Raw genomic sequence first — 14301 nt, 5'->3', positions numbered from 1 at the left:
ACTAGCTATGGCTAAGTTTGCTAAAGACAAGCTATTTTCTTGCGAAAACACACAAAATCAGAAAAAATATTGTTAGGTTAGGTTGCGTACGTAGGCTAACCTAGCCTAACCTAACTTAACCTAACCTAACTTAATCTAACCTAACCTAACTTAATCCAACCTAACCTAACCTATATGCGCGTGTACGTAGGCTAACCTAACCTAATCTAACTTAACCTAACCTAACAATATTTTTTCTGATTTTGTGTGTTTTCGCAAGAAAATAGCTTGTCTTTAGCAAACTTAGCCATAGCTAGTTGAAACAGTCCATAAATATATTCATTTTTAGTACAATTGCGGTTTAACTAAGGGAACATATAACATTTTTTCTGATTTTGACTGTTATTAAAAGAAAATAGTTTTCATTCAGCCTACTTGTTAACTGCTAATGTAAAATGTATCTAAATCTTATCAGTTTATACCTAAACTCGTGGGGCCAAATGGTACAGATAACATTTTTCACGCGGTTTTGTGTTTTTTCGACATAAAATGTATTGTCTTTATTAAACTTTGCCATAGCTAGTTGAAACTCTGCATAAATATCTTCATTTTTAGCCTAATTGCGTAGGTAATAAAGGAAAATTGAACATTTTTTCTTATTTTTTATGTTTTCGCCAGAAAATAGCTTGTCTTTAGCAAAATTAGCCATAGCTAGTTGAAACTATGCATAAATATCTTCATTTCAGACTAATTGCATAGGTACTAAAGGAACACTTAACATTTTACTTCTGAGTTTGTGTATTTTCGCAAGAAAATAGCTTGTCCTTAGCAAACTTAGCCATAGCTAGTTAAAACTCTGCATAAATATCTTCATTTAAGCCTAATTGTGTAGGTACTAAAGGAACATTGAACATTTTTTCTGATTTTGTGTGTCTTCGCAAGAAAATAGCTTGTCTTTAGCAAACTTAACCATAGCTAGTTGAAACTCTGCATAAATATCTTCATTTAAGCCTAATTGCGTAGGTACTAAAGGTACATTGAAAATTTTTTTTCATTTTGTTTGTGTTTTCGCAAGAAAATAGCTTGTCTTTAGCAAACTTAGCCATAGATAGTTGAAACTCTGCATAAATATCTTCATTTCAGTCTAATTCCGTAGGTACTAAAGGAACATTGAACATTTTTTCTGAGTTTGTGTTTTTTTGCAAGAAAATAGCTTGTCTTTAGCAAATTTAGCCATAGCTAGTTGAAACTCTGCATAGATATCTTCATTTTTAGTCTAAGTACGTAGGTACTAGAGGAACATTGAACATTTTACTTCTGATTTTGTGTGTTTTTGCAAGAAATAGCTTGTCTTTAGCAAACTTAGCCATAGCTAGTTAAAACTCTGCATAAATATCTTCATTTAGGCCTAATTGCGTAGGTACTAAAGGAACATTGAACATTTTTTCTGATTTTGTGTGTTTTCGCACGAAAATATCTTGTCTTTAGCAAACTTAGCCATAGCTAGTTGAAACTCTGAATAAATATCTTCATTTTTAGTCTAATTGCTTAGGTACTAAATGAACACTGAACATTTTTTCTGATTTTGTTTGTGTTTTCGCAAGAAAATAGCTTGTCTTTAGCAAACTTAGCCATAGCTAGTTGAAACTGTGCATAAATATCTTCATTTCAGCCTAATTGCTTAGGTAATAAAGGAACATTGAAAAATTTATCTGATTTTGTGTGTTTTCGCACGAAAATAGCTTGTCTTTAGCAAACTTAGCCATAGCTAGTTGAAACTCTGCATAAATATCTTCATTTTTAGTCTAATTGCATAGGTACTAAAGGAACATTTAACATTTTTTCTGATTTTGTTTGTTTTTGCAAGAAAATAGCTTGTCTTTAGCAAACTTAGCCATAGCTAGCTGAAACTCTGCATAAATATCTTCATTTCAGCCTAATTGCGTAGGTACTAAAGGAACATTGAACATTTTTTCTTATTTTGTGTGTTTTTGCAAGAAAATAGCTTGTCTTTAGCAAACTTAGCCATAGCTAGTTGAAACAGTGCATAAATATCTTCATTTTTAGCCTAATTGTGTATGTACTAAAGGAACACTGAACATTTTACTTCTGATTTTGTGTGTTTTTGCAAGAAAATAGCTTGTCTTTAGCAAACTTAGTTAAAAGTTAAATTGTTTTTAGCAAGCTAGTTAAAACTCTGCATAAATATCTTCATTTTTAGTCTCACAAGTATGGTATTAATTTTTCTATCTCCCACCGAAAAATTTAGATTTGAACTTTAAATTTCTTTATGTCTTTGTGAAATAAAGAACTGAAGTGGAAGATTTTTGTTTTCTCTGGAGAAATTAGAATTGAAGTGTGTTCATTGGTAAAGTTTGGAAGAGAACTTGAACTTTCCTTGACTTCGTTGAGAAAATTTTATATTGAACTAGAACTTTTTATCTTCCGTGAAAATATTCACAAGTATGGTATTACTTTTTCTATCTTCCACCGAAAAATTAGAATTGAACTTTAAATTTTTTTATGTCTCTGTGAAATAAAGAACTGAAGTGGAAGATTTTTGTTTTCTCTGGAGAAATTAGAATTGAAGTGTGTTCTTTGGTAAAGTTCAGAAGAGAACTTGAACTTCCTTGACTTCGTTGAAAAATTTTTAAATTGAACTAGAACGTTTTATCTTCCTTGAAAATATTCACAAGTATGGTATTGATTTTTCTATCTTCCACCGAAAAATTAGAATTGAACTTTACATTTCTTTATGTCTTTGTGAAATAAAGAACTGAAGTGGAAGATTTTTGTTTTTTCTGGAGAAATTAGAATTTAAGTGTGTTCTTTGGTACAGTTCAGAAGATAACTTGAACTATTCTTTACTTCGTTGAGAAAATTTTAAATTGAACTAGAACTTTTTATCTTCCGGGAAAATATTCACAAGTATGGTATTACTTTTTTTATCTTCCACCGAAAAATTTAGAATTGAACTTTAAATTTCTTTGTCTCTGTGGAATAAAGAACTGAAGTGGAATATTTTTTTTTTCTCTTGTGAAATTAGAATTGAAGTGTGTTCTTTGGTAAAATTCAGAAGAGACCATGAACTTTTTTATCTTCAGTGAAAAATTTGGAACAGTATTTTAAATTTTTCATCTCTTCGAGCCAGATCTGAACTAAAGTGGAAAATCTTTATATTATTTGGGGAAAAAAGAAATGATCAATGACTAATTTCTTTTTCATTGAGAAAATTCAGAAGTGAACTTGAACTTTCCTTCACTTCGTTGAGAAAATTTTAAATTGAACTAGAACTTTTTATCTTCCATGAAAATATTCACAAGTATGGTATTACTTTTTCTATCTTCCACCGAAAAATTTAGAATTGAACTTTAAATTTCTTTATGTCTTTGTGAAATAAGGAACTGAAGTGGAATATTTTTATTTTCTCTGGTGAAATTGGAAATGAATTGTGTTCTTTGGTAAAATTCAGAAGAGAACTTGAATTCTTCTTCACTTCGTTGAGAAAATTTTAAACTGAACTAGAACTTTTTATCTTCCGGGAAAATATTCACACGTATGGTATTATTTTTTCTATCTTCCACCGAAAAATTAGAATTGAACTTTAAATTTCTTTATGTCTTTGTGAAATAAAGAATTGAATTGTGTTCTTTGGTAAAATTCAGAATAGAACTCGAACATTCACGATCAAAGTATAACTTTTCCTATCTTCTATGAAAAATTTGGAATAGAACTTTAAATTTCTTCATCTCTTTGAGAAAAAAATTTGAACTGAAGTGGAAATTTTTATATTATTTTGGGAAAAAAGATTTGATCACTAACTTTTTCATTTTCATTGAGAAAATTCAGAATCGAAGTTGAACTTTTCTTCTTCTGGGGAAATATTTGGAATAGAACTTTAATTTTTTTCATCTCTTTGAGAAAGGTCGGAATTGAATTTAAGAAAATTTAGAATTAAAGTGAAACTTTTTATCTTCATGGAAAATAATCACAATCATAGTATAAATTTTCCTATCTTCTATGGAAAAATTTAGAATTGAAATTTAAATTTTAATGTCTTGGTAAACTTAAAAGTGATATGGAAACTTTTTATTTTCTCTGGAGAAATTAGAAATGAATTATGTTCTTTGATAAAATTCAGAAGAGAACAAGAACTTTTCTATCTTCTATGAAAAATTTGGAACAGTTTTGTAAATTTTTTCATCTGTTTGAGAAAAATCTGAACTGAAGTGGAAAATTTTTATATTATTTTGGGAAAATAGAAATGATCAATAACTTATTTCATTTTCATTGAGAAAATTCAGAATCGAAGTTGAACTTTTCTTCACTTCTTTGAGAAAATTTTAAATTGAACTATAACTTTTTATCTTCCGGGAAAATATTCACAATCATAGTATAACTTTTCCTATCTTCTATGTAGAAATTTAGAACTGAACTTTAAATTTTTTATGTCGTGGCGAACTTAAAACTGAAGTGGCAGCTTTTTATTTTCTCTGGAGAAATTAGAATTGAATTGTGTTCTTTGGTAAAATTCAGAAGAGAACTTGAATATTCACGATCAAAGTATAACTTTTCCAATATTCTATGAAAAATTTGGAACAGAACTTTAAATTTTTCCATCTCTATGCGAAAAGTCGGAACTGAATTTAAGAAAATTAGAATTAAAGTGAAACTTTTTATCTTCATAGAAAATAATCACTATCATAGTATAACTTTTCCTATCTTCTAAGGAAAAATTTAGAACTGAACTTTAAATTTTTTATGTCTTGGTAAACTTAAAACTGATGTGGAAGCTTTTCATTTTCTCTTGAGAAATTAGAATTGAATTGTGTTATTTGGTAAAATTCAGAAGAGAACTTTATCTTTTCTATCTTATAATAAAAATTTGGAATAATATTTTAAAATTTTAATCTCTTTGCGAAAAATCTGAACTGAAGTGGAAAATTTTATATTATTTTGGGAAAATATAAATGATCAATGTCTAATTTCTTTTTCATTGAGAAAATTCAGAATCGAAGTTGAACTTTTCTTCTTCCGGGAAAATATTTGGAACAGAACTTTAAATTTTTTCATCTCTTTGAGAATGGTCAGAACTGAATTTAAGAAAATTTAGAATTAAAGTGAAACTTTCTATCTTCATAGAAAATAATCACAATCATAGTATAACTTTTCCTATCTTCTACGGAAAAATTTAGAAGTGAACTTTAAATTTTTATGTCTTGGGACTTTTCTTGTTCCGGGAAAATATTTGGAATAGAACTTTAAATTTGACTCTTTTAGAAAGGTCGGAACGTAAAAACTTAAAAAATACCATGTTAAAAAATTCAAGAAAGTCTTTACAAATTGGGGGGGGGGACTCTTTGAGGTTGGAAAATAGGTTTAGGAATGACATTATGAATGGAACTTGTTCAGAAAAGATATAATAAAGCCATAAAAAAGTATTAAAAAAATGGAGAGGGGACTCTTTGGGGGCCCGGGGAGGGTGTTTGGGGGACCCTTGGGGGAGGGTGTCCCTTCTGTGTCTCAGTGCACAAAAAATATTAAAAAATGGGGAGGGGAGGAGGAGGGGAGGGGGAGGGGAGGGGAGGGAGGGGGGGAGGTGGCGGTGAGGATTGGGGAGGAGAGGGAGAGGGGGGAGGGGGCCTTTGGGAGCCTGGGGGACCTTTGGGGGCCGGTGGAGGGCCTTCGGGGGTCCTGGAGGCCGGTTGAGAGCCTGGGGGACATTTGGTGACCGGGTGAAGGCCTTTGGGACCCCGGTGGTCTTTTGGGAGCTCAATGTGTCTTTGGGGGGCCCGGGGTGGGTCTTTGAGGGTCTGGGGGCCGGGTGGGAGCCCTGGGAACCTTTGGGGACCGGGGGGTTCCTTCTGGATTGGGGTATGGGGATTGGAACCCTTTGGATCGGGGTAGGGCGATCGGGGCCCTTTGGGGTTGGGTAGAGGACCTCACGACATTGTTCAAATAGAACTTGTTTACTATAACGACCACACTCAAAACCTCTTCTAAAACCCTTTCTAAAATCATCTTTTAAAACATCTCTAGCTGTTTCGCCGAAATAATTCCATAACCTGTCTAAAACAGTTTCGCCAAAATTATCCCTAAACGTAATTTATGCGTGTTCCTTTTGTTTGGCATCTCTGCGCTAATGCATTTCAAATTACAAAAGAAACTCTTTCCCGCGCTAAAACAATTCATCGCTAAGATGTTTCTTGGAGAATTGTTTCCATGGCCTTTGGCTATTAATATTCTTTGGAGTTCGATCAAAAGAGTTGTTTCCGAGGCAAAGACATTAATGACTTGGATCTATTCCTTGAGAATCGTTTCTATGCGAAAATTTTTAAAGTCTGACAGATGATGTCATTGGTTGATTGATCTGTCAAGAAAGGGGAATTAATTTGTTGTTTCTAAGGGGAATTATTGATTCACGATAGGTGAATTGAGGTCGACAGCACAGGTGCTCCAAATTCCGGGAAACTCATAACATCTGGCTTGAACAACAAATATTGGAAACACGCGATCTCCCGGAAACTCATAACATCTGGATTGAACAACAACAAGAAGGAAGTGACAAAGTTCCTGTTTTTCCATTCTCACTGACAAAATCCATAAGAACATCAAATAATCAACACACATAACCATCCATAAAAACAGACATAAATGTGACAAAGTCCCTGTTTTTTCATTCTCACTGAGAAAGTCCATAAAACCATCCATAAATGTGACAAAATTCCTGTTTTTCAAATTCTCACTTGGAAAAACATCAAATAAATCGAACAACACACATATCCATCCATGAAAACAACCATAAATGTGAGAAAATTCCTGTTTTTCCAAGTGAGAAAATTCCTGTTTTTTCATTCTCAGTGAGAAAACCATAAAACAACCATAATTTGATGTTGACATCCATGAAAAACATCAAATAAATTGACCAACACACATAACCATCCATGAAAACAACCATAAATGTGACAAAATTCATGTTTTTCAAATTCTCATTGACAAAAACCATAAACCACGTGGTTCTCGTGCCAATATATGGTGTTAAAAAAGTTGTAGGTGGCAGCAGGGGTGCCACATGGGACTCAATAAGGCATCTCTACTGGTACTGCTGTCAAATCTACTTTTCAATACACGTCAATTAAAAAATATTAAATCACATCAATTTATGTGGTTGAAATTCTCGTTCTCAAATTTACATGCTCATTCGACAAAATTTCCTGCTTTATGACTAATATTAGCTTTTTTAAATCTGTTGTCAGCTTGTAATTTTGAAACTTTCTTAATTACCCATCCCCCTTCAAAAAACGATTTTAGTTCTGATACTTTTGTTTTCGGTGTTATGTTAATAAATTTATCCTGAGTGATTTTTCTTCCTCAAAATCGACATATTCCATTCAAAACCAGAAATCTTCTTTTTCTAAATTTATTGGCTCGTTTACATAATCTGCTTAGCCTCTGAAAATCTAGATAGACTCTAATTTTCGGTAAAATCAAATCACCCAATGTATCTGATAATCAGATCGTATATGGGCCTATCTTGCCATTCAAATCCTTAAAGCATTTATAAGAAATTCTAGTTGGGTCAAAACTCCAAATTTTCTGCTTTTTTAAGTTCTGACGAAATAGGTGATAAAGATAACATTATTTGAATTTGTATTACAATTAAAACAAAATAAATTTGAATAGCAAGTAAAAAAAAATTAATAAGACAACGAACATGGAATGAACGACAATTATTCTTTTTTATTTTCTATTTTTACACAAATACAAATAAAAGTTTGAGCATTTTTGCTTCCCACCTGGAAGTCATTTTTTACTTTTCTCTTTTTTTCCGTTGATAGAAACTTCTAGATGTGATGCTGGAAAAAGAGGACTCTTATCAGAATACGTAGATTTTTTCTAAACATTGTCTGTCTTAATTAAAATTTGTGTGTGCGATTATATTTTAAATAAATACGTTCTGATAAGTTCTGAAACCACACTGGCTGTACATGGCGCTTGATAAAAGACAAAGAAAATAAAGGGGAAACAATAATTGCGAAATTAAAAGTGTTATTGTATTTTCATTTCGTGTTAAATACAAACAGAAAGGCATAGCAATTAATTAATGTGAAAATAAGCATTGGCTCAACTTAATCTGACAGTTGCTGAAGTTTTCTGGAGCCCCCCGCCCTCACCGTAAAAAAATTCAAGAAAATAATGCTATCTTTTTTGTTTCTGTTTTATTTGTTTTTTCTTCTTTTTTGGTCAACTTTTCTGTAAGTTATCCTACTTCCTTTTGAAAACTGATCTTAGCGCACTCTCTTCTATAGTTTCAAATTGTGTAAACTTGCGATCCATGAATCAAACTGAAAAAAGCTATTCCTTAGCAGAGTAACGATGATTGTATTTTTAGGTTAAGACACTGGAACATCGACTTGAAAATGGCAGAAAGAGCACGAAAAACGCCAAACACAAAACCAAAGCTTTGCCGCTTCGGGATAATCGCAAAACCAAATCGGGAAGATATATAAAAAAGCCAAAGCTTTTAGACCTATAATTATATTTGAAAGATGTGTTAAAAGTGTATGTAAAGTGTATTGAAATTTATCTATTAGTGACTTAAAACGATGTGTTGAAAGTGGCAAAACGCAAAGCAAATTGCATTACAAATTTTGAACGAAAACAAGTTGTATTGAAATTTCGTTAGTATCTGATTTGGTAAATTGTAGGCAATGAGTTGTCTCAAAAAAGAAATGCCATCTACGAAATTGGTAATTAATTTCAAACTAATTGGTTCAAGTAACGGTATATAGACTAAGACAATGTTAATTAACTTAAATACATTCTGAAGGTAGTGCAATTCCCATAAAATATTCCTATGCACTGGAATTAATGGCGTAAATTAAATAGAGCTGTAAGATACATTTTATGATTCCACTAATAACTCGAGTTAAGCAAATATATTAATTTAAACATTAAAGCACGTTTATTTATAATTCTAGTGTCTGAAAAACAGAAGCTAAATTATCAAACCTAACAAAATACAAGGTAAAAGTATGGTAATCATTTCAAATAAATACAGCAAAAAGGTAATAGATCATCTCAAAAATCAACAATTGTCAGTGACAACTCTGATTTGCTAAGCTGTTGACTATCAGTAGTTTTCAACAAAGAAATGTAACCTAAGCCGGTATTAGTTCAGTTAAGTGAATAGGGTAATTTACAAATAAAAGCAGAATATATCTTGAGATTGGACCTCATTCCCTTTAATAGCTCCTTTAAGCCATTTCAACTTTTAACTGCTTTAAGTCATTTCCCTTTAAGTCATTTCAAACATCAACATCTAGGACTTGCTACAATTTTGATTATGAGTACACTCTAACAAGAAGATATAACCTAAGAAAGTGTAAAGTTAAGTAAATAAGTGAAATTACATGTGAGAACATAATATGTCTTAAGAGTGCAATCAATGGTTTACAATAACTCTGATTTTCTAAAATTGACTCTGATTAGTTTCAAACAAAGATACATAACTTAAGAAAGTATTAATCAAATCAAGTAAATCCAATATAGCAGATATATTTGCAGAACATAGGTTGCGATTCAGTGTTCTTATTCATTCTAGTAGAACTTACAAACAATTTAAAGTTTTCATCAGCAACTCCCGAGCTGCTAAAATTTTGACTATCAGAAATGTAAACTGAGAAAGACAAGTATAGTAAGTTACGTATGAGAACAGAACATACCTTTTGAGTACACCTCATTTTCTATGGATAACTTTTTCTTGCAAAAATTTTATTTGTGACTACTCTGAAGTAGAGAGGGGGGTGCCAGTCCCACGGGGACTCCTTATATGGGCATAGAACCACGTGGTTTATGGTTTTTGTCAGTGAGAATTTGAAAAACAGGAACTTTCTCACATTTTTGTATGGTTTTTGTCTGTGGGAATTTGAAAAACAGGAATTTTGTCACATTTATGGATGTTTTTATGGTTTTTGTCAGTGAGAATTTGAAAAAACAGGAACTTTCTCACATTTTTGCCTGTTTTTATGGACTTTGTCAGTGAGAATTTGAAAAAACAGGAACTTTCTCACATTTTTGTATGTTTTTATGGATTTTGTCAGTGAGAATTTGAAAAACAGGAACTTTCTCACATTTATGTCTGTTTTATGGATTTTGTCAGTGAGAATGGAAAAACAGGAACTTTCTCACTTTCATGGATTATTGAGTCATTAATCAAATTGTTTCCGAGCAAAGTTAATTAATGTCTGACAGATGACGTTAAGTTAATTAATGTCTTTGATGTATTCCCAGAGAGAACGTTTTCGGGGCAAAGTTTAGATCGCACGTGACAGATGATGTCATGATTGATTGATTGACAAGAAAGGGGAATTAATTTGTTGTTTCTAAAGAGAATCGTTCCCGAGCGAATGTTTTGATCTTAGCGCGCGAAAAGGTTTCTTTGTAATTTCAAATGTGAAAGCACAGGGATGCCAAAACAAAAGGAACACCCTGAAATTACGTTTAGGGATTATTTGGGCGAAACTGTTTTAGCCATTATAGGGAATTATTTCGGCGAAACAGTTAGAAACATTTTAAAAGATGATTTTAGAAAAGGTTTTAGAAGAGAATTTAAGGGTAAAACTCTGTGGTCCTTATAATACACAAGTTGTATTTTAATAGTGTCGTGAGGTCCTCTACCCCAAGCCCAAAGGGTTCCCGATCCCCCTACCCCAACCCCAAAGGGTTCCAATCCCCCTACCCCAACCCCGAAGGAAGCCCCCGGTCCTCAAGGGTCCCCCCAAGCTCCCAACGGGCCCCTGAACCCCCAAAGGCCCTCCCCCGGTCCCCAAAGGTCCACCGGGCTCCCAAAGGACCAATCGGCGCTCAAGGGCCCCCCAGACCCCCAAAGGCCCTTTCCGGACCCCCCACGGCCCGCCCCCGGGCCACAAAGGTCCCCCAGGCTCCCAAAGGGCCCCCGGACCCCCAAAGGCCCTCCCCTGGTCCCCAAAGGTCCACCGGGCTCCCAAAGGACCATTCGGGCCTCAAGGGCCCCCCAGACCCCCAAAGGCACTCACCGGGCCCCCAAAGGCCCTCCCCCGGTCCTCAAAGGCCCCCCCGGCTCCCAAAGGGCCCCCGGACCCCCAAAGGCCCTCCCCCGGTCCCCAAAGGTCCACCGGGCTCCCAAAGGACCATTCGGGCCTCAAGGGCCCCCAGACCCCCAAAGGCCCTCACCGGGCCCCCAAAGGCCCTCCCCCGGTCTCCAAAGGTCCCCCGGGCTCCCAAAGGACCACCGGTACCCCTTCCCTCCATCTTTTAAAATAATTTGAATTTTTTAACATGGTGTTTTCTTTAAACTTTTTTACGTATCTTAAAATGACATGAAATATACTTACGGCTCTACCAATCGTACTCTGTGCTTGTTCATAGACACGACGTGGCTTTCCCACTGGTACTCAATGGCAGGTTATCGACACTACCTAGTTTATTGCATGCATTAAATCAGTATTTTTTACGCAGTGGAAGGATAAACACACAACTCATATCTGTAAAAAAGTGAAGATGAATTATTCGACAAAAGTATGTACACATGAAAAAATCATCGTCGTATTGAATGCAGACAAGGAGAAATACCTGAACTATGAAACGAGTGCAAGTGGTAACACTATTGGAAATGTATGCATGCGTTGTCATGACAGCGAGAAGTTATTTTTCTTTGGAGTACCCAAGAATTTCAATCGTGTAAACGGTGGATATGCAAGAGTAACATTACCAGAGAAATTAGTGCTCAAAGAGAATGCAAACTTAAAAATAATTGTCGATGATCGGGGACAACTCCTTGCTACGGCTTCTGGTAACACATTACCTGTTGATAAATCCTATCATCATCTTTCTGGTATTAGTATTTTAAAGAGAACAAGAAGAAGACAAGCATACTCCTGCACCAACATCATAAATCATATCTTGTCAATGTGTCAAAACTGCTATCTATGTAAAAATAATGTGACAATAGACAGTAAAATCGTAGGCAGAATAAAAAGGACATTAGCAGAAAATATCATCAATGAATATAAAGATGAACTGACGGAAAGTGAAGTGCAAGTGTACTAATAATGCATAATAATGTATTTAACGTATTTTTATATTAATATTCTACATGTCATTATTTCATTAAAAATATCTTATGCATTATTTTGTTAAGTGTTCATTATTTTTAGGGTATGCTAGAACGTGAAACGTTCAGGAATATCTATTAAAAAGGTCAGAGATGTAAGAAAAAGAATTTTTAGAGATACAGATACTACTAGCAGGGTCAATTTTTCATAGAAGATAGAAAAGTTCATGATCTCTTCTGAATTTTACCAAACAACACAATTAAATTCTAATTTCTCCAGAGAAAACAAAATCTTCCACTACAGTTCTTTATTTCACAAAGACATAAATAAATTTAAAGTTCAATTCTAAATTTTTCGGTGGAAGATAGAAAAAGTAATGCCATACTTGTAAATATTTTCCAGGAAGATAAAAAGTTCTAGTTCAATTTAAATTTTCTCAACGAAGTGAAGAAAAGTTCAAGTTCTCTACTGAATTTTACCAAGGAACACAATACTAGTACTAACAACTTATACGGAGTTCTGAAAGTGGAAGTTTATTAAATTATTAAGAAGGCTATTATTTCTTTGAAATATGCATTTACACAACAATTTCCATGTTTTTGATTTTATATTAACGTAGAATTTAAACATAGCTTCAATTAACTATTTTTCACAATCACACTACAAGATTGCATTTTATTGAACCAGAGAATTGTATGGTCATATGATTTTATTGTAAAAGCCACTATACTTTATAAAATTCCCTTTTTCATGTTTCGTCTCCTTAACAATACCTGAAAGTTTCAAATTAATATACCAAATCATACTTGACTTCGGGCTTCATTACGGAGTTCTGAAAGTAAAAGTAAATCTTTAGTGAGAAATAATAATAAAATTTAAACTGACATTAAGATCAGCAGCTTGCATGATAGGTTCGGACATCGCTTGATGGGGGGTTGAGGCTTTTTGTGCCATTTACATGGATGGGTATGGATTTTCTTGATTGGGGGTCATGATAGGGCCAGAATATTTGATGACTATTCCTCTTGAAGGGCTGATGACCTCACTGTCTTGTATTCGGAGCATAGATTGGTTAGCATATCTAAGTAAATCTTTAGTGAGAAATAATAATAAAATTTAATCTTACATTAAGATCAGCAGTTTGCATGATAGGTTCGGACATCGCTTGACGGGGGGTTGAGGCTTGTTGTGGCATTGACATGGAAGGGTAGGGATTTTCTTGATTGGTGGTCATGATAGGGCCAGAATATTTGATGACTGTTCCTCTTGAAGGGCCGGCGACTTCACCGTCTTGTTTGCGGAGCATAGATGGGTTAGCATATCTCCTCTGAAAGTAAAAGTTTATTAAATTATTAAGAAGGCTATTATTTCTTTGAAATATGCATTTACACAACAATTTCCATGTTTTTGATTTTATATTAATGAAGAATTTAAACATAGCTCCAATTAGCTATTTTTCACAATCAAACTATGATATTACATTTCGCTGAACCAGAGAATTAGGTTTAGACTTTTCTTAAAAGCCTAAACAAAAACTGAAATTGTAAAACAGCAAAATTTCGGTAACATGAGTTAATTTATAAGGTTTAGAATTTTATCAAAAGCCTAAATGGTAAACCAAAATTATGCAAAAAAAAAAAAAAATGTCACTAGCGTCATTAAATTAGTTACCATTAACTCAGGAGCTATTCAAACGGAATCACTTTCGTGAATAGTATACATTTTGTCCCCATTCCAGATCGATCATTCAACCTCTCTCTAACTTCAGGGGTCTTATCCCGCCACCAAACACCAATTGTGGCAACTTCTACTGCAGCAAGCAATAGTTAGAACCCAAGCTCTAAAATTGGTCTCAATCAGAAACCCTTATTGCTGTCTAAATTCACCAAGTGTAAAGATTTTCAAACAGAGGTCTTTATTCTACAAAGTTCAGGGAAGGTCTGACAATTTCATACGAGCAAAAATTCATTCAATACGAAACTAGCCTATATTTAATCAAAGATGAACAGAAATAATAACTAATAATTGTTCAAACGTAAACTTATGTCCAATGACATACTAGTTAGTGTCAAAAAACTTTTTCCCACAAGAGGACACTTTTCAACTAAAAGTAAAGAGCTACCAGACTAAATCAAAGATATGATGAAATAATAACGAATAATTGTTGAAACTTAAATTTTCTGTAAAGTTATGTTTAGCGATAAACTTATTAGAGTGACAAAAACTC

The 14301-nt window shown here is 33.7% G+C and overlaps 1 protein-coding gene across 1 annotated transcript in view; it reads left to right on the top strand.

Moving 5' to 3' along the window:
* LOC148955472 (uncharacterized) overlaps nucleotides 1-14301 on the top strand; it is a 255100-nt gene that overhangs the window by 225576 nt on the left and 15223 nt on the right. Inside the window, exon 4 of the mRNA XM_089108213.1 lies at nucleotides 8372-8729. Coding sequence (XP_088964339.1) covers nucleotides 8372-8515 — 144 coding nt within the window. The 3' untranslated portion in view covers nucleotides 8516-8729. The remainder of the gene's footprint in view (nucleotides 1-8371; nucleotides 8730-14301) is intronic.

Source organism: Artemia sp. Qi Xiang Cuo, chromosome 2 (assembly GCF_049724085.1).
Source record: "Artemia sp. Qi Xiang Cuo chromosome 2, ASM4972408v1, whole genome shotgun sequence".
Classification (NCBI taxonomy): domain Eukaryota; kingdom Metazoa; phylum Arthropoda; class Branchiopoda; order Anostraca; family Artemiidae; genus Artemia; species Artemia sp. Qi Xiang Cuo.
Note: the sequence above shows the minus strand (reverse complement) of the source record. Positions and strands in the feature narration are given on the sequence as shown.